This window comes from Loxodonta africana, chromosome 22, assembly GCF_030014295.1.
Source record: "Loxodonta africana isolate mLoxAfr1 chromosome 22, mLoxAfr1.hap2, whole genome shotgun sequence".
Classification (NCBI taxonomy): Eukaryota; Metazoa; Chordata; class Mammalia; order Proboscidea; family Elephantidae; genus Loxodonta; species Loxodonta africana.
The window spans coordinates 14758174-14779861 of NC_087363.1; the positions used below are offsets into that span (position 1 = coordinate 14758174).

The 21688-nt window shown below is 38.3% G+C and overlaps 1 protein-coding gene across 32 annotated transcripts in view; it reads right to left on the reverse strand.

The window, feature by feature from the left end:
• Nucleotides 1-21688, reverse strand: part of SLMAP (sarcolemma associated protein) — a 159762-nt gene that overhangs the window by 17733 nt on the left and 120341 nt on the right. For 22 of the 32 annotated variants that reach the window (XM_023547580.2, XM_023547583.2, XM_023547582.2 and 19 more), the window contains 4 exons: nucleotides 20378-20437; nucleotides 11464-11544; nucleotides 11120-11179; nucleotides 299-421 (listed from right to left, as the gene is read on the reverse strand). In XM_023547580.2, coding sequence (XP_023403348.2) covers nucleotides 299-421; nucleotides 11120-11179; nucleotides 11464-11544; nucleotides 20378-20437 — 324 coding nt within the window. The remainder of the gene's footprint in view (nucleotides 1-298; nucleotides 422-11119; nucleotides 11180-11463; nucleotides 11545-20377; nucleotides 20438-21688) is intronic. The other 10 variants (XM_023547590.2, XM_023547593.2, XM_064274333.1 and 7 more) reach the window with 1 other exon arrangement.

Below are 21688 nucleotides of genomic sequence, written 5' to 3' on the forward strand. Positions count from 1 at the left end.
CTTTTGCTGGCTCAGTACTTAATATGTAATTACTACTAAGATCTTCCATGGGGGTACAGGCCTCACCTAATCTTCACATCAGTGCTGTGAAGGAGGTACAGCTACTATAACTTGCCCAACTTCACTGATCTGAAACGTAAGTTCAGAGAGCTTAAGTGAATCTCCCAAGATCACGTGACTAATAAAGTTGTGGATCTGGGAAAAGATACTATCCCTCTGGACTCCAGGTTTGGGGCTATCCAGTCATATCATGCTTCCTCCACACATTCCTGAAGAATGAAAGTAATCTTGATCTCACCTTGAAGTTCAAAGCATTTTTGTTTACTTGCTCTAGCTAGCTCCTGGGCTTCAATCAATTCCTTGCGAAGATGCTGAATTTCTTGTTTTGCCTCAATTTCTGACTGTGCACACTGCAAGTCATCTGACAAAAACATGTTTATTTTAAAAGCAAGAGTTAGTAGCACACTAAAATCTCTACAACCAAAGACTAACAATCTCTTTTATGTTTAGACATGCATTGTTAAACAACACAGCACAACTAAGTTAAATAAAATTTAGAAGTAAATTATAGTAAGCATTTTAGTCATTTTAACCTAGAGAAAGAACACAAATACAGTTAAACATACATTAGTATTCAATGGCAATGGTACTACAAAATACATATTAATATACACTGAATGATATATTTCATTCATGTAGAGATTGTATTTGGCTTGAAAGCCAGTGAGATGGGCAAAATGCTGTTCTTCATTCATTTTGAATTTTCCTGATAATAAGTCAGAAAAATTTCACTTGCAACTTAACTGGAAATGGAAAAACAAAATTAAACTTTTCTTCAAGACAAAGCATTTTAGCACAATTTTCCCAGTTTCTGGATACAAAATAAGAACTAGGCTGAAAACTCTATCTGGACATGGACTATGCCCATTTTATCATCACTGTTTCCCCAACACCAAATACATAACAAATAAGTATTTGCTGAATTATTCAATGATTTAACCTAAATGGTTCTATCGAAATAAATTAGATCCAGCATTACACCTCAAATATTCCCCCATTCCCTAACCTCTTTTCTTTCCAGTTACTATGTTCATCTTTAGTTGTGTTAAAACTTTCTGCTACTGAACACGGTCTGGAATAAATATATCAACAGGTAGGGCAGATTCTTCTAGTGCATTCTATTTGACTATTACTTCCATTTCCAAATACCTCAGACATAACAGCTTTAACCCGTCAAAAAGAGCTAAGAATGTTTTCACAATACAATTACAATAGGTCTTAGATGTTACATACATATGTTTTCATACTTTTAGATTATAACCTATTTTTCTCAGTCAAAAATTTTGATTCTGGATTCATCTTTTCTAGTCATCCTATCAACTCTTCGTTCAAAAGGTCTCTTGGTTGGGAGGGGGCCTGCAGAAAGAGAGACATTTCCCAGTGGTAGGACACTGTCTCAGCAACCGCAAAACTTCTCTCACAGCTCTCTCAGCACTACCCATTGGGACCTGGAAAGGTCCTAGACCCCCATCTCCAGATTTGCCATCATGTAGAACAATGTCCTTATTTTTAGGAGTATTTAGGAGGGACGTGTCATGATCCCTACATCTGACTTTCAAGTGTTTAGCAAAAAATATCTACATAAAGTCCTTGAAGAGACAGTTTCCTAGTTCTATGCTAGAGTCTCTCAACCTCATCACTATTGACATTCTGGACTGGTTAATTCTTTGCTGTGGTGCTGTCCTGTGCTTTATCGCATGCCAGTAGCACTTCCCACCCCCAGGAGTCTAACAACCAAAAATGTCTCCAGACATTGCTAAAAGCCCCCTTGGGGGGATGAGTCAAATCAGAGCATATCTTCTAAAGTTACATTTTGCACGTGCAGGCTGGATGAAGGCTGATCTGCCACCTCCTCAGCTGACAGCGATGGTCTGGCTGAGATTTCTACTACCATCACTAGTCCCTTTAGAAGGTCTGGAAGTTGCAGGCTTGGTAGATGAGAAGAGCCTTCACAGTGGGGAGAGACCTCTTCCATGATGGGTATATGCAGCCACATGAGACAGTCCCAGGGCAGCCTACCTGCGTATTTAACTTTGGCAGCAGCCTCTTACTGTCTCACTCCATTGTCACTCATGCAGACCATCCTGGTTCCTTTTCACAGCTGGATTGTTTGTTGACCCCTTTGTCCTCCCCATTGTTCTTTTCTTTCTCTGTCAACACCCTGCTTTCCCCTTTCACCCCATTCAGAGAATTCCTGAACTCTGTTCCTGCCGTCTATCTGACCAAGTCTTACCATTTCACCACACTTGCCCCACATAGCCTATGTTCCACCATACCAGCACTCTTAAACTGCACTCCTGTTATGGACTGAATTGTGTCCCCCAAAAGGTGCTGTAAATCCAAACCCCTACACTTGTGGATATAACCCCATTTGGGAATAGGGGTTTCTTTATTATGCTAATGGGGCCACATCAGTGTTGGGTGTATCTTAAACCAATCACCTTTAAGTTATAAACCAAGCATATTAGGCACAGAAAGGAAGCAGAGATGGGAGAAGATAGATGCCAGGCCACATGAAGATCACCAAGGAACTGAGGAACAGAAGCTGAAAAGAGACAAGCACCTTCCTCCAGAGCCAACAGAGACAGAAAGCTCTCCCCTAGAGCCAGCACCCTGAATTCGGACTTCAAGCCTTCTAAACTATGATAAAGTAAATTTGTTTGTTAAAGCTACCCTCTTGTGGTATTTCTGTTATAGCAGCACTAAGAAACTAAGGCACCTCCTTGTAGACGTTATTCCTACTTTAAACATTATTCCTATTTGTAAAGTTAGCGCTATCTTACATTTTCCTTTTTCCTTCTTAGCGCACTCTCATTTATCTTTCAACCACCTCCTTTGGGAAGCCAATCCTGACTCCTGCTCCACCCCACCCCTGCCATTGGCCAGGAAGTTAGCTGTGGTTTCTAAAATTCCTACCACTTATTAAAACACTTACCACACTAGCAACGTATCTCTTTCCTCCATAAGACTGCAGCTTCCTCATGAATGACTTACCTCTGTATCTCCAGGGTCAATAAATGTCTCAGAAATAAAAGAATATGACTTTTTAGTTCCAGTTTCTGCCCTGCACTTCAGCTGCATCTCCAGTTCCTAGGTGACCAGATAACTGAGACACCTCTCAGTGTGAAAGGAGCACTTTAATAATTATGCTGGGACAATGGGTATACATGGTTCCAGACAAACCAGAACCTATTGGTTACCCTTCCTGATCAGCCATGTGCCAAACTACAATCATCACGTTCCCCAGCAGGACTCCTCCTCTTCCAGAAATAAATATTTATATGTTACTAATACCATGATCCTTTCAGTCACTTAAGTTAAACTCAAGTTAAATGCTTGAATTATATCTGACTCCCTTAGTCTTCCATATTTGGCTATTCAAGCCTATGGATTCTAGATGAGATTACCAAGGGAAAGAGGATAAAGACAAGAATAACAGGATGCTAAACTGGATTTTTTTCTTTCATTTAAATTTCCACAGCAATTATCCTAGTTTAGACTCTCAAGGATTACCTAAACCTCTGTTATAGACTAAATTATGTCCACCAAAAATATGTGTTATATATCCTAACCTCTATGCCTGTGCTGAGGAGCCCTGGTGGCGCAGTGGTTAAGTGCTCAGCTGCTAACTGAACGGTCGGTGATTTGAACTCACCAGCTGCTCAGCAGGAGAAAGATATGGCAGTCTGCTTCCCTAAAGATTACACCCTTGAAAACCCTACTGGGGGCAGTTCTACTCAGGCCCATAGGGTAGCTATCAGTTGGAATAGGTTGTCTTTATTATGTTAATGAGGTAGGATTAGTATAGGGTGTATCTTGAGTTAATCTCTTTTGAGCAGAGCCAACAAAGACAGAAAGCCTTCCCCTTTGGTTGGCACCCTGAATTTGGACTTCTAGTCTCTTAAACTGTGAGAAACTAAATTTCTGTTTGTTAAAGCCATATACCTGTGGTATTTCTGTTACAGCAGCACTAGATGACTAAGACAGAATTTGGTACTGGATCAGTGGGTTGCTGCCCTAACAGCTACCTACAATGTGGACATGGTTTTGGAATTGGGTAACGGGTAGAGGCTGGAAGAGTTTTAAGGTGTCTAATAGTAAAAGCCTAGATTGTCTTGAAGAGACTGTTGGTATAATTATGGACATCAAAAGCAATTCTCCTCAGGGTTCAGAAGGAAGAGAGGAGAGCTATAGAGAAAGTCTCTACTGCCTTAGAGAATACCTACGGCACCAGCAACAAAATGCTGCTAGAAATGTGGACGTTTAAATGTGCTTCTGGTGAAGCTTTAAAAGAAAATGATGAACATGAGACTGGACAATGAAGAAAGGGTGATGCTTTTTATGTGGTGACAAAGAACTTCTCTGAATTATGTTCAGATGTTTGGTGGAAGGCAGAATTTTTTTTTTTAACTTTTATTGAGCTTCAAGTGAATGTTTACAAATCAAGTCAGACTGTCACATATAAGTTTATATACACCTTACTCCATTCTCCCACTTGCTCTCCCCCTAATGAGTCAGCCTTTCCAGTCTCTCCTTTCGTGACAATTTTGCCAGCTTCCAGCTCTCTCTACCCTACCATCCCCCCTCCAGACAGGATATGCCAACACAGTCTCAAGTGACCACTTGATATAATTAGCTCACTCTTCATCAGCATCTCTCTCCTACCCACTGTCCAGTCCCTTCCATGTCTGATGAGTTGTCTTCGGGGATGGTTCCTGTCCTGTGCTAACAGAAGGTTTGGGGACCATGACCGCCAGGATTCCTCTAGTCTCAGTCAGACCATTAAGTCTAGTCTTTTTGTGAGAATTTGGGGTCTGCATTCCACTGATCTCCTGCTCCCTCAGGGGTTCTCTGTTGTGCTCCCTGTCAGGGTAGTCATCAGTTGGGACTGGGCACCAACTAGTTCTTCTGGTCTCAGGATGATGTAGGTCTCTGGTTCATGTGGCCCTTTCTGTCTCTTGGGCTCTTAGTTATCGTGTGACCTTAGTGTTCTTCATTCTCCTTTGCTCCAGGTGGGTTGAGACCAATTGATGCATCTTAGATGGCCGCTTGTTAGCATTTAAGACCCAAGACGCCACATTTCAAAGTGGGATGCAGAATGTTTTCATAATGGAATTATTTTGCCAATTGACTTAGAAGTTCCCTTAAACCATGGTCCCCAAACCCCCGCCCTTGCTCCGCTGACCTTTGAAGCATTCAGTTTATCCTGGAATCTTCTTTGCTTTTGGTCCAGTCCAGTTGAGCTGACCTTCCATGTATTGAGTATTGTCCTTCCCTTCACCTAAAGCAGTTCTTATCTACTAACTAATCAGTAAAAAACCCTCTCCCACCCTCTTTCCCTCCCTGCCTCATAACCACAAAAGTATGTGTTCTTCTCAGTTTATACTATTTCTCAAAATCTTATAATAGTGGTCTTATACAATATTTGTCCTTTTGCCTCTGACTAATTTCGCTCAGCATAATGCCTTCCAGGTTCCTCCAGGAAGGCAGAATTTTTAAGTTATGAATTTGGATATCTGCCTAAGGAGATTTCTAAGCAAGATCTTAAAGGGGTCATGTGGTTTCTCCTTGCTGCTTATAGTAAAATGCAAGAGGAAAAGAGATGGACTTAAAAATGAACTGTGCAAAATGAAAACAGAACTTAAAGATCTGGAAAATTCCACTATACAAACTAAGGACATGGGTCCTAGAATGTTCACCAAGGACGTGGCTACACAATCTTTTGTTAAAGAGATTAAGCCTGTGACTGATGGATCTAACCAACTACTACAGCAGAAAACTCATCAGCTTAGGCTGAAGGGGAGAGAGAAACATATAAAGGAAAGAACACTGTCTACCTCTTGGAATTCTACAGGTAGGAAACAGGTCAAAGGAGCTACATCTGTTGTCCTCCAAGAAAAGAAAAGCACCATCCCTGGAGCAGCTTGGAGATCAGCAGAACTGCTGGAAGGAGCATGGGAAGCAGGGCCTTATTGGTTTCAAAGGGTGGGGCCATGGTCTCCTGGATCTCAAGGGGGTAGGGCTACAGTCTCCCAGGTTTCAAAGAGTCAGATCTTCGCAACTCATTTCCTAAGATAGCCTCCAAAATGAGTTCCTTACTTCCAGCCTCCCTCTGCCTACTCCAGTTTATCCAACAAACCTCCCAAAAATACAGATCTGATCATATATTCAGAAGCTACTGAATTCTGCCAGAACAATCACTCCAATTTATAAAACACGCGAATGAATAAGTGAAGAAACTTGAATTATATTTGTCAATCCCTAAACCCAACCTATATGTCTAGCTTCTGATTTTTAGTATTTTCTGTTTCTAAGAAATCTCTCTTTTCTTCTTATAAATACACGCACATAATGTCTATAAGACAAGAACTAAAAATAAATACACATATAAATAAATAAAAGCTGCAATACTATTGTCATACAGAAAACAAAACAGTAATTCCGTAGTATCAAATATTCAGTCAGAATTCAAATTTTCCCATTGTCTCAAATCTCTTCGACCACTGGATTATTTGAATGAAGATCCAAACAAGGTTCAGATATTGCATCTAGTCGATACATCTCTTAAATGTCTTTTAATCTATAAGGTCCCTCATTGTCTTTCTTTGTTTTCCTCTTGCAATTTACTTGTTAAAGAAACTGGGTCCTGTGTCTTAAAGTATTTTCAACATTCTGGATTTTGCTGGTTGTATCCCCACATCATTTAGAATATGTTCCTGTTCTTTGTATGTCCTGTAAGCTGGCAGTTGGATCTAGAGTCTTTTCATTTTCAGGTTCAGTTTTTGGTCATGAATATGTCATATATAGTGTTATACACTTTAAGGGTCATCTCAAATGATACTTTTCCCAAAAAGCTCAAATTGTCTTTCTTCCTTATCTTCCAAAACAAACAAAAAACCTGGACGTTCTCTTTCCTTCTTTTGACTCTTGATGACAACACTCACCAGAAGTGGCTACTTACCATCTATTATCTGTACCCCTCCTATCCCCAACTTGACTAAGAAACTCCTCAAATCTCAACAACAGTCTTAATCAGACTTTGTAACCAGTGGAGTCTCTGGCATATTTTCCTAACTAGAGCAAACTTGTATTAGATACCATCTGGACTGAATTTCTTTTCTTTTTTTTAACCTTTTTTTTTTTTTTTTTTTTGGTGGGGGGTGGGGCGGGGATGGTTTCAAGTGTATAGAAACCTATGATTCAAGTCGCGTCTTTATTGCTCTTCCAAAGGTGATACAAACGGTTGGAAATAATACTTCAAGAAGATACTCTTACTATCAACATTTTATTTACACCTCATGGTAAATGTTTAATCTACTTTAGATTATTTTCCTAATTCCTTAGATGACTAACGTGAAGAGTAAAAAAAAGTAGTACACTGTAATTCTAAATCAAGATTAGTTGTTCATTAAAAAGAAAAAAATTGAAAATAATTGTTCAAGAAATCAGGCAGAGGGTTTGAATGAGGAAATAATGGGGCTACTTAAATGTAGCTCCTTTCTACAGTTGTTTTAAAGGTTAACACTGTGGTCTAATAATTTATATTCTTCCTTTAAGAGAAAAATTCTGCCAGCCTACTGAACCTGATTATACAGATTACAAAGCATAACCATGCATAACTAAGCATAAACCAAATGTTTCTAATTAGTACCAGAGTATACACCATTTTAAAGAATTTATACAACTCTTACAAAAGAAAAACAATGGATTAAAAGTCCAAACACTGCTATCAATTAAGGTGATGGTGACTGTTTCTTGGAGACTCTTTAAAAATATGCTTGCTTCTAACTGGGTTATTTTTCTTTGCATCTAATCATTGACTGAATTAATCTTTCATTGTTAAGTATGTTGTTAAAATCAGTAGCTGCTGATAAAGATACATACTGCACTAACAAAAGCCGAAAATCATACAGAAACGTTGAGAAAAGTTTTGGGGGTTTTGTTTTTGTTTTGTCACCTTAACTAAAAGTAAGGCTAGGAAAACTGACCCATTGTCACTGGATGGCACTGCAATTAACAGCAGCATTCTCATACCCACCCCACTTTGACGTGTTCCTTGTATTTTCCAGTCTCTTTCTCTCCCACAACTTCTCCTTTCATTCCCTTTTCCCTAAGTCTAACTCCCCAGCCTGTACTGTGGGCACTTTTGTAGATGCTGTATAACCTTCCAGTGTTACTCATGGATTAAAAAAAAAATTTCCTGACACCTAGCAAAGTAACAAATACAGTAAAACCTGTGAAAGCCAGAACCTCTGTGAGGTGGAAACTTGTCAGAGAAGGAAAACTTACTGGGAGTTTATGAGGCAAAATCCTTAATAGAGAGTGACAGAAACGTGGTAACCACCCTGTCAAGGGCAGAAAACTCGTGACACCCAGAAAAAAAAGGCAGTCCTGTCAAGTTCTAGCTTTCACTGTAAATGCATTACAGGTAGCCCCCGACTTACGGTGTATTTGAATTACGGTGAACGGCACACTTAGAACTGCCTGTGTGTGTTTGTACGTGTGCACGCTTGTGCTTTTTAACACCTTATTTTTAGTAATATGTTGCCGCTGATGTTATCATTCTCACATGTTCACTTGCAGTTGTTCAGTTTTATGATCTACTGTTCAAAGCATGCTGAATTTATAAGGATACTGACCACATAAGGCAATAATAATGAAAACTAAAAAAAAAAGAAAAATGACGTATTCTACTTAAGCCAAAACTGACTTATGACGGAGTTGTCAGAATGGAACCCTGTCATATATTGGGGACTACCTGTAGTGACTGGAAAAGATCTATCACCAACAACTGCTTTTTCTCTAAACGATAAAGTAGGAAAAACAAAACAAAAACTAAAACCCACAATCTTATTCAATTAATGAAGAGTTACTCAGATATCTTCAACAGATAGTTGCTTTTATCGGTCACTAACATCATTCTCACCATCAGTGTCTTCAATACGCTGGTTAATATGTTATGCCCCCAACACCACGGTAAGTGATCTACATGCATTATTTCATTTAATTCTCACTATAATCCTATGAAGTAGTTTTTGACATATGAAGAAACAAAAGAACAGGGAGTTAAGTAATTTGCCTGTGGACATACTACAAACTAGTGACAGAGCTGGGATTGAGCCTAGAGCTTTTTAACTCTTAGCTTCTTGGCTAGAGTGTTACTCCCTTAATCTCTTGTGGCTTTATAACTTTCATCTAAGGGGGTTTACTATTAATTCATTCATTAAACATCTGAGTTTTACTAAATACCTGGCATTATACTAGGCAACAGGATGAAAAGTCAAATCTAGAACAGACTACACATAAAATCACAAAAGCACTAATAATAGTTGAATGCATTTAACACAACCTACAAATGCTAATTATAAATCAGTCTGAATGTAACCGCTGAAAAGATTTCTATAGTACTAAAGACCATTAAAAATGGTTACTTTTGTGTGAGGAGTGTTCATTACTCATTCACCTCCCCTCTCATCTCTCTATGTTCACACAAAGGCCCCCACAATTACATTTTTTTCAGTGTCAGTAACAACACTCTGGAAACTCTGGTGGCATAGTGGTTAAGTACTATGGCTGCTAGCCAAGAGGTCGGCAGTTCGAATCTACCAGGTGCTCCTTGGAAACTCTATGGGGCAGTTCTACTCTGTCCTATAGGGTCGCTATGAGTCGGAATCGACTAGATAGCAGTGGGTTTTGGTTTTAACAACATTTTGTATAATAACTGTACTGTACTTCTGAGAAGAGTTGTAAATGCTGCTTCCAAGATGAGATTTCCTTCCGGACTGTGAAAACATCAACTTATATTTATTATTATGACACTAGAGAAACATATGCCTCATCAACACCATAGGTGACCTGAGAAGGGTGCAGATCAGTGGGAGTCCTGGGAACTATGACCACACTTGAGTACAGGTTGGCAACTGCTGCCTGGGTCGGCAATCCTCAGAGTCTCCCCGGTTGTGGAATCAGATCAAAGGTGGCTCAAAGAGCCATGTGATCACAAATATCCATGGGGAAGAAAAGAGAATACCAGGATGCCCAGACTAAAGAATCCTGAGAGAATGTGGGTAATCTCTTTGCTAACCACTCTCCGTCCCCATTACTGTACAACTAGGCCAGCAGCAGGGTCATGCAGGGTGAAACTAAGGCCTCTACACATACCCTCAAAGCTCAGGGTCTGGACTGAGAGATCCCTTAACAGCCCTACCAGAAGCCCAGGCACTCCTCCACAGAGAAACTTCCACAGGCTGCTCCTGCTGCTCTGATCCCAGAGAGCTGCCCCAGTGCCAGTCCCCCACTACCATCATGTTCAAACTACTGGGCTGACGTACATGCCAACCATTCTTATGTGTCATCAGGCAAGGTATAAGAGATGAAATGCTGTAAAACTTACAGATTTATTAATAAGCCACCCCAAGGCACTTTATTTAAAAAGCATTTCTATAAATGGTGATTTATTTTCTACCCATTTCATTCTAAATTACATATCAAGAAACAAATGTATTTCCTTTTTATAAGTGAGACAAGTGAAAGAGTTCATTACATGCACCTTTTATCTTAGCCTCACCTGAGATTTCTCAGCTCAACGTTTCTAGAAGAGTGTTTTAAGAACCTGAGGATATTTACTGGAGAATGAGGACCCCAGAAAATGAGGAAGTTTATAAGTGCTACCATATGATAACAGAGCAAACAGGAGATCCTTTCAAGAAAGTTAATATTTTCACCTTTTCCTAGTTTATGTTAGAAGTGGTAATAAGCTCCTATCAGAGACACCATAGTAAACAAAAAACATAGCTGCATGTCATACTCTACCTACTTACTGCTCTGCCCTTACAAAAGTAACCTTAATTGTTCCAAATAATTCTACAGTTTGAATACTTTCATTTGAAACACTGGACACCAACATCAACACTTTAAATTTTAGTCCCTACTATGTTACAGAGCCTATCTTAACCACTTAACTAAAACTTAACACTTCACATAAAACATGAAACTGATTTTGTGGCAAAGGGTGAATCTGATGCCCTGTTTAAAATATTATAAAAGCAAGTGAAAGTACCTTTTAATAGAGACACTTTAGCAATGGGTTCATTTAGGTCTTGCTCATCCATTTGGGCGTCTACATAGGGAAAAAAAGATAATTACAGATAGTACTCAGATCTACCAGCAAACTATCATTATCAAAACAAATAATTGGAATTTATACAGCTACTCTATTTAGATAATTGGAAGAATTTTTAACAAAACACCCCAAGATTCAATAGAGTGACTTGATAAATAGAAGCGCTGCTTCTTCAGCAAACACAAACTTTGAAATTCTCACCCATATTGATCTGGGCACCTAAACTGCTTGGTTGGTCACCGTAACATCTGCAGATCCGTAAACGTGAGGTGAAAACTCACCTGTAGTGTCGTCACTGCTTTTTTCCTTGCTTGGACTCAGGGTATCTGATAAATCAGACTCCTTTGCTCTTGCCTGGTTTTCTACGAAGAAAAAAATAAACATAAACTCTCATTACAATTAAACATCTTATAGCAATAAACCTCTGCTTCAGGCTATGAGTGCTCAAAATCTGCCGGCAACCAAAGTACTTTTGAAATTAACTGAGTCACTGAATCTCTTCTTCACCACCCTAGTCCAAACTGAAATGCTAGTTATGACGCATACAACAAACATAACTCGTATTAAATTCTAATGTGGATCCTGTCTGCTGTGCAGAGGGCTTGGGCTTTTGTTCAAGGCTATCCACTTGCCAACTGGGAACAAAAATGAAGCCAGCTTTGCTAAAGTATTTAGAGAACTACAACAAATACAGCAAAATTCATAAGACAGTGTCGACAGTGTATGAAGATAAGGAAGGAAAATGGCTCTGATATTGAAAAACAATAGCCAGAAGTCTGCTTTAGTAATATCTGTACTTATATATAATAAAACTACAAAGCTCACAATTATTGGTTTTCAAGTGCCATTTAAAGCTAAAAAACTAACAGCCTTTAATTTCTAAAGAAAATATGACTGTACCTGAACTAAACTGAGAAAAACTTAACAATTAAGAAAAGTTTTAAAATTATTTGCAAGTGGTATACTGCCTGATTCAATGAAGTTAAAAAAGACTTCCTAGGCACAGATTTCAACTAACTGTCCTCAGAATTAATAACTGTAGGTCCAGCAGTTTGTTGAAGATGACTGGCAACAAGTTGGGCCCTGGGTCCTCATCTGTAATGGTGCATGTGTGTGCACTATGGCACGCATTAAGACCGTGTTACGGATTGAACCGTGTCCCCCAAAAGTGTCTGTCAACTTGGCTAGACCATGAGCCCCAGTATTGTGTGGCTGTCTACCATTTTGTGATCTGACATGATTATCCTATGTGTTGTAAATCCTACCTCTATGACGTTAATGAGGCAGGATTAGAGGTAGTTATGTTAATGAGGCAGGACACAATCTACAGGATTAGGTTGTATTTTGAGTTAATCTCTTCTGAGACATAAAATAGAGAAGAAAGCAGAGAGGAGAGGGACCTCAGACCACCAGGAAAGAAGCTCCAGGACTGGAGCTTGTCATTTGTACCTAGGGTCCCTGTGCTGAGAAGCTCCTACACCCCGGGGAAGATTGATGACAAGGACCTTCTCCCAGAACCAACAGAGAGAGAAAGCCTTCCCCTGGAGCTGGAGCCCTGAATTCAGACTTCTAGCTTCCTAGACTGTGACAGGATAAATCTCTCTTTGTTAAAGCCATCCACTTGTGGTATGTGTTATAGCTGTACTCAATGACTACGACAGACAGCATTCACAGAGATGGTCATTTCTCTGACCATACTCCAACAGTATCTCCCCACTCTCCACAAGGCTTCAGCCAAGCTTTATATCCCAGAATTTAGCCATACTCTGGATCCTGTATTTTTTCCCACATGAGCTCTGCTTCAGTCAGGCTAACCTTTTTACAGGGCTGGTACATGCCAGCTCATTATGGCCTGCAATTCTTTCCCTGATTTGATATTTCTCTAACCTCGAAGTCCATTCTCTCTACTTGGTCTATTCATTCTGCAAGATACAGCTTAAGCCCATCACCTTTAAGAAAGTCTTTATTTCTCCAGTATGCTGCTCCTTTTTACTGCATCTTCTCTGTGCCATATGTTTTTGCCATTAATCATGCTTTATTTTATAACATTTTTTTTTTGTGTGTGTGTGTATATACATCTTATTTCCTTAATGAACAAGGGCATGATTTTTTTAAAAAAAATGTAACGTTATGTACTTGACTGTGCTGTTTGTGGCAATATGCATCAAAATTTAAAATATGCATACCCACTTCTAGTACTTTTCCTAATGAAATGACAGACTGCTCACTGCAATATGGTTCGTTATTAGAAAAAAAAAAAATATATATATATACACACACACACACAAAAAACAACCCATTGCTGTTGAGTCAGTTTCAGCTCATAGTGAGCCTACAGGACAGAGCAGAACTGCCCCATAGGGTTTCTAAGGAGTGGCTGGTGGATTCAAACTGCTGATCTTTTGGTTAGTAACCAAGCTCTTAACCACAAACCACACACACACACACAAATTTTCAAAATATACTTACTACTATTAAATATAAATAGTCTGTTAAATAACAATATATATGCAATATACATACTATGATACCGTTTGGATTAAAAACAGTTATTCATTTAGCTACGCATTTTTAGTTGTATGTATTTATTTAAGGTCTAGAGTATCTACAGTGGAGATGTCTGTGGTTATTTCTGGAGGTACAGACATGAGGGACATTTACTTTCTAATATTACATTCCAAACCCACTGCCGTTGAGTTGATGCTGACTCATAGCAACCCTAGAAGACAGAGTAGAACTGCCCCATAGGGTTTCCATGGAGTGGCTGGTGGATTTGAACTGCTAACCTTTTGGTTAGCAGCCAAGCTGTTAACCACTGTACCACCAGGGCTCTCATCAGCCATTAGAGAAATGCACATCAAAACTACAATGGTATATTATCGTACTCCTGCTAAAATGGCACTGATCAAAAAAAAAAAAAAACCAGAAAACAACAAATGTTGGCAAGGATATAGGGAAACTGGAACCCTTATTTTCACCGCTGGTGGGAATGTTAAATGGTACAACCACTACAGAAAACAGTATGGTGCTTCCTCAAAAAACTAAAAAAAGAACTGCCTTATGTTTCAGCAATCCCACTCCTAAGTGTATACCCTAGAGACCTAACAGAAGTGACTCAAAAAGACATGTGCGCACCTGCGTTCATTGCAGCACTATTCACAATAGCAAAAAGGTGGAAATAACCCAAATGCCCATCAATAGATGAATGGATAAACAAAACGTGTTACATACATACAATGTAATACTACGCAGCCACAAAGAATAATGATGAGTTCTCAAGCATAACATGGATGAATCTGGAGGACATCACACTGAGTGAAATAAGGCAATCACAAAAGGAAAAATATTGTATGATCTCAATTTTTTACAAAAAGGCAAGAATAGGTATGTATACAGACACTAGTGATCATTGGTGGATACCAGGGAAAGGAGAGGAGTGGAGAGAGAATCACTCTCTAGATAGCAGATACTTGTTACTTTTGGGGATGGAAAAGGTAAAACTGAATGTGGGTGAAGTGTACACAACTTGACCAAGGTAAATGATATTACTAAGAAGTTTATAAGAATAAGGGACGTTTTTAGTAAATACTACACAATATACAATTTTGCAACAACAGCAACAACAATCAAAAAATGTGTGTGGTTACATATGTAGGTATGTATGCATATATGTGTATAGGAGGTACATGTGTGTATATACATGTGCATGTATAGGTATCTACAGGCATACTATCTATATACGTATGTGCATGCTGCATATATTATGTATATAAATGCATATTTTTAGTTTTGAGTTATATGTGCATGTATATATATATGTATATATATATAAAAAAAACACATAGGAGGCACAGTTTCGGATACTTCTTAGACATAACCAAACACCTCATGGGATTGGTTTACTGGGTTTGAAAGCTTAAGACCATAGTCTCATGGGACAACTTGGTCAACTGGCATAATATAGTTTATAAAGTTTATGTTCTAAATCCTAGTTTGGTGAGTAGCATTTGGGGTCTTAAAAAGCTTGTGAGCTGCCATCTAAGATACAACTATTGGTCTCTATGCATTTGGAGCAAAAGAGAAAGAATTCAACCAAAGATTCAAAGATCAAACTAGTCTACAGGTTTAAGAGCCTATATAAGCCACTGCTTCATCTACCCTAAGACCAGAACTAGATGGTACCCAGCTACCACTACTGACCAGACCATTCTGATCGATGACACGAGATAGACCCTGATCGAATGGGAGAAAAATGTAGAACAAAACTCAAATTCATAAAAAGTCCAGGCTTACCGGACCAGTTGAGACTAAAGGAACCCCTGAGACTATCACCCTGACATACCCTTTAAACTTCAAACTAAAACTACTCCTGGAGGTCACATTTCAGCTAAATAACAGATTGGTTTATAAAATAAACAATATCACCCAGGAGTATTGTGCTTGCTCCTTTAAAAACTTATCTCTATGAAACCAAACAGACAACATTTACTCTAAAGCAAAGATGAGAAGGTAATGAGGGGGCACGGAAACTAGATTAAATGGAAACAGAACAATCAGAACAGAAATAAAGAGAATGTTGAAACATTGTGAAAAATGTAACCAATGTCACTGAACAATCTGTATAGAAACTGTTAAATGGGAAACTAATTTGCTGTGTAAACTTTCACCAGAAACACAATATTATAAAGAAATATTTAATACAATATTATAACTTGTAAAGGCTAGTCTTATAAGAAAACCTTTCAAAGTTGTGGTTTAACTCGTGAAACGTGTGATGGATTTGCATGAAGCCTTTAGCTTCTTCTTTCACTGTCATTTGTAGTGAAAGGCCAACTGCTAGGGACATGGAGCTCAGATTAGAAGCGAAGTCACTGACCGTGGAGGCCTGTGGGAATCCAACCTGTGACCTTTGCTGCATTCACAATGTGCTATAATCAGACATTTCAGGATGTTCTAATTTTGATCACAAAGTTACAGTCTTAAATAAAACGGGCTAATACATTGGTTTATAAAATAAACAATATCACCCAGGAGTATTGTGCTTGCTCCTTTAAAAACTTATCTCTATATATGGAGAGAAAAGGAAACATTTGGGGAAGAGAAAGGAAAATGACTCACTCCTGATTTTAGTGTTGGTGGCAATTTTATGATCAAGACATTGAAACAAAACAAGAGCAATATTGTTCTTTTGTTCTATATTTAGAGTATCTGCCTGGGAGGTAAAATTGCCTTAAAGGTGGGAATAAATTTTCCATTAAGATCTCACTAGAATGTAAGCTCTTTGAGAGGGCAGAGATTTTTGCCTGTTTTGTTAACTGCTATGCTCCCAAACAGGACAGTGTCTCTGGTGCAGAGTAGGTGCTCAAACAAAACAAGGTTGAGTGAAGGCATGAATCTTCTCTGAGCAAGAAGGCAAGTTCTCAGCAAGTCAAGTCATGGTCCATCATTGTTGTATCCTGATATTACAGTTGCTATATGGACTCAAACCAGGAAAAAAACACAAGACTCAACAAATGGGTGGTAGATTATCTATTTCTTTTCAAAATATTCATTCTTCAGTTGTGAAGCAGCACTCAACTTTCTAACGCTAAAAAGTCACTACTGGTTCAGCTTCTCTGCTGTACTTAATCATTAAGATAAACATCAACACCCACCTGGAGCAAAGGAGAATGAAGAAAACCAAAGACACAAGAAAAATATTAGCCCAAGAGACTAAAGGACCACATAAACCAGACTCCACCAGCCTGAGACCAGAAGAACTAGATGGTGCCTGACTACCAGCAATGACTACCCTGACAGGGAACACAACAGAGAGTCCTGGATGGAGCAGGAGAAAAGCATGGAGCAGAACTCAAATTTACGTAAGAAGGCCAGACTTAATGGTCTGTCAGAGGCTGGAGGAAGCCCTGAAACTATGGCCCCTGACACTCTGTTAACCCAGAACTGCAACCATTCCTGAAGCCCACTCTTCACACAAAGATAAGACTGGACTATAAAACAAAAAAATAATACACTTGAGGACTGTGCTTTTTAGTTCAATCAGATACATGAGACCAAATGGGTGGTTCCTGACCAGAGGCAGGATGAGAAGGCAGGAAGGGGCAAGAACTGATGGAATGGACAAAGGGTACCCAGGGTAGAAAGGGGAGCATGCTGTCATATTGTGGGGATTGCAACTAATGTCACAAAACAATATATGTACAAATTTTTGTATGAGAAATCTACTTGAGCTGCAAACTTTCACCTAAAGCACTATAAAAAAAAAAAAATTTACCAATAACGTTAAAGTAGCTCAGATATTATTAAGCAAAAAAAAAAAAAGAGGCAAACAACAGTTGTTGGTAGTTGCTGTTCAGTTGATTCCTACTCATGGTGACCCCATATGTTAGGGTAAAATCTGCTCCACGGAGTTTTCTTGGCTATAATCTTAATGGAAACTGACCGCCAGGCCTTTTCTTCCATAGTATCGCTGGGTGGTTTTGAACCGCCAATCTTTAGGTTAGCGGTGGAGCACAAGCTGTACCACCCAGGGACTTTAAAAAGGGCTCCTTGTTGTTGTTGTTATTTGCCTTCGAGTCTACCTCAGGACCTCACATCAACAGTATATAAAAAGGAAATGGAAGAATAGCTACCAGTGTTGATACCAAAACTGTTCCCAAACTGGGAAGCCTACAAAGTGACTGTATTTTCACTGTATCTTTGGGTAGAGAGAATTACGGGTGGGTAAAAGATACTGCCATGGACCACTTCCTATGCCACTGAAAACCATTACTTGGAAGGAAAGTAAGGTTAAGGATCAAGAGTGGGAAAGAGAACTAACATTTGCTGGACACCAAAACAGTGCTCCCTGTTTTACAAGAAGTATTTCATTAAACTCCCACAAGAACCCTGGAAATTAAATATTGTTTAACGCCATTTTACAAATGAGAAAACTGAGGTTTAAATGTCTAAATAAAGTTGCCTGCAGGCACATAGCTAGTTAGCGGTAAAATCTGGATTTGAATCTAGCTGTTTTATCTACTAGTATTCTTTAACTTCCACCCTCAAAGGTATTATAGACTTTTCTTTTAAATAATATTTTATGGTGTTTCTGGTGAAGATTTACATAGTAGTTTAGGTTCCTATTCAACAATTTCTGCACAAGTTGTTCAGTGACATTGGTTACATTCTTCACAACGCCTGAACGTTCTCATTTCCTTTCTGGTTGTTCTGTTTTTATTAATCTAGTTTCCCTGCCCCCTCACATTCTCATCTTTGTTTTAAAGTAATTTTTGACAGTTTGGTATTATAGACACTTAATGACTGCAAGTTGAGTTAGTGCTTAAACATATTTGGAAAAAAACGATAAGGCTCGTATTTGGTGATTGCAGCAATTGGTATTTTCAATGCAAAAAAGAAAATCCCACCAAAAAGTCAACGATGAAAGCATTTTAAAAGTAAAAGAATTAAGCCAAATCCAAAAGAAAATACTTCATAGTCAAATATAAAGCCTTACAAAAAGAACTTACTTTGGCCATCTAGCTTATTACAAGGATTAGCATATCTTTACACGTTAACCCTGAGAAGTGTTAGTAAAATGTTGATGTCTGCTAGAAAGTCCCCGGGTATATAAAAGCTTTTGAGTATATAAAAACTCAAAGTTTTCTATTCTTATATAATCATTATGTATACTGCTTTTAACTTCTACTTTTCAGTCAACAATATATTTTGAAAATTTTCCCCCAAGTCATGAACTTAATCTGTATCTTATACCATTCTTAAAGGTTGTATCCTATTCAATTGCATGGACTTGCCATAATTTATTTAATGAATACCTTTATTATTGGATACTTACATTATTCTCTTTTACTTTTAAAACCACACTGAAACAAATGCCCTTGGATACTTGTCCCATTTGTTCCTTAAGGTAAAAACCCAGAACTGGAATTACTGGATCAAAAAGTTTTTAAATACTTATTTTATTGCCACATTTAAAATGGAAATCAGTAAAACTGATACCACATAATTTCAAGCAAATACATTCTAATCTAGAACACATTAAAAAGAAGCACTATACTTTTCTTTAATTAAAGAAGCTCTGATTTTTCCTCCTAAGGCTCTGCTTCCACTTCAAAATGCTGGCCACTCAACCAACTGATCTGAATAGGTATTTAGGTGGTGAAGTAAAAGCTATTTTAAAGTCTGTTCTCATTCCATTTTAATAAGATGAAACAAATTGCCATATATGCTAAAAATAGTTCACCGTTTTGAAACTCAACGCCTGTTTGCCAGAACAATATTAGTGATGCATATTCCACGCATTCTTTCCCCAAATATGGCATCTGTAGTGTACAAAATTCAGAATGGAAGCCACCAGATATCTGAAAAAATGCCATCCTTTTAAATATTTTTAAAAGCCAAAGGATCCAGTTACTTTCATAAAAGAAAATGTTCTGAAATTGAATATTCCAAAACTTTTTTTACACATTGGTTTAACTGACCAAAATAATTGTGAATCTAGTTTTAAACTTTATGCTGGCACATTCTGATGAAAGTCCCACAGGATAATGAGCACATCCCACCGAATTTATATGCCCAATTTCCCTATGCATAAAAGTGATTTGACAATAAAACGCTTTAAACCTTACTTTTCTTTTCTGACACTGTAAAAGAAAAGAACTAACAGAATAAACTACATTACACAATTATAGGACTATTTATTATAAAATATAAGTAGATTCAACAAAATTAGTTTAAAATTGAGATGTCAAAAATTAAGAAAATATTACTAAGGAATTTAAAAGGTACGATAACCCTAAAAAAGGGACTATAAGCATTTTTCACCTGTTAAGTTGTATCATAAAAGATTTACATTGTGTTTGACTTAAAATTTGAGATGAAAGGTGAAAATAATGCTGGCGGTGACACAGAGAGATCACAGTGAGTCTTTAAGACTTAGGGAAACCTATCAAGCATTAACTTTCAAAGCTACATACATGTACACCATTTTAAAAGAAACTTCCAATTAATATACCCTTTTTAAAACAGAGGTCCAACTATTGTATATATTCTTTGATACTGTCTCTGGATTGCCATTTTAAGAGCTACAAAAAAAAAACTGAACTGATGGTTAAACCACAATGACCTTGAAAATGTACACTAACCTTCATTATCCAAAAGAACTGCCAAAATCCATAGAAAAATCAGAAAACTAACCTTTTGAAAGCTTTGTTTCTTCTACCACTTTGGTTAGATGCCCCTCGACGATCAGCTTCTCTGCCAAAGAAAATAAACGTTACTATCCAAGCCCAGACCGAGCAGCTTTCCCGAGCAGGGCACTGTAACACATTCCATGACCAAATTTAAAACTGATAACATTACTCCTATTACCAGGCTTGAACAAAAACTTGAACCTGGAAGGGGAACTGAGGGAACTCGGACTATGGTAGGACAGAGACTAATGCAGAGAACTGGGGTAGGGGAAGAATTTGGAAATAAATGTTTTATCTTTTCTTTTCGTTAATTTTCACCTTCTTAAAAAACTTGGAACAATCAAATCAACACTCTTTAAATAATTAAAATTCGGATTTTCATATTCTGCATTTCTCCAAGGGGGGAGAATATATCTATTCTTTACATCCCCTGATTTCATCCTGGTTGTCAGTTGTTGTCCTGCAGTTTACACTTTCTGCATTGTGTGAGAATTTCTCCATTCTGTCACTCTTCAACATACAGCAACATGGTCCGCCCCCACCACTGAACCACTGACACTTCTCTAAGATCTCCACAGCCTCCCTTCTGCCAAAGCCTATGGCTCCACGTCATGATTTTCATTCCCGCTGTATTATAGTTTACTATGACTAATACAATGTGAGACCCTTTGTTTCTCTCTGGAAGTTCTCAGAATCTTTATCCCTGGTGTTCTTAAATTTTGGTATATGTTTTGTTTTTTTAAATCGCGGTGAAATTTATATAACTCAAAATCAACCATTTTAAAATGAATGATTCAGTGGCATTTAGTCCATTCACAATGTTGTGCAACCAGTTACCTCTTACCTAGTTCCAAAACATCTTTATCAACCCAAAAGGAAATCCTGTACCCATTCAGCAGTTATTCCCCGCTCCCTCCTTCCCCCTGTCCCTGGCAACCACTAATCTGCTTTCTGTCTTTATGGATTTACCTATTCTGCATGTTCCATAAATGAAATCATACCATATGTGGACATCTGTGCTTGTTTAGTGTGTCGTCTTTTTAAAATGTATTGTGCTGAGCACTTGCCGCATCCTTTCAGCTCAGAAGCTCACTTCTGGGGAATTGTCTTGTACTCTATTTCATTAGGAAACCCTGGAGGCGTAGTGGTTGAGAGCTACCACTGCTAACCAAAAGGTCAGGAGTTCGAACTGACCAGGCGCTCCTTGGAAACTCTAGGGGGCAGTTCTACTCTGTCCTGAGTTGGAAAGGACTGGACGGCAACGGGTTTTTTTTTTTTTTTGGTTTCTATTTCATTAATAAATTCTCCTTTTCTC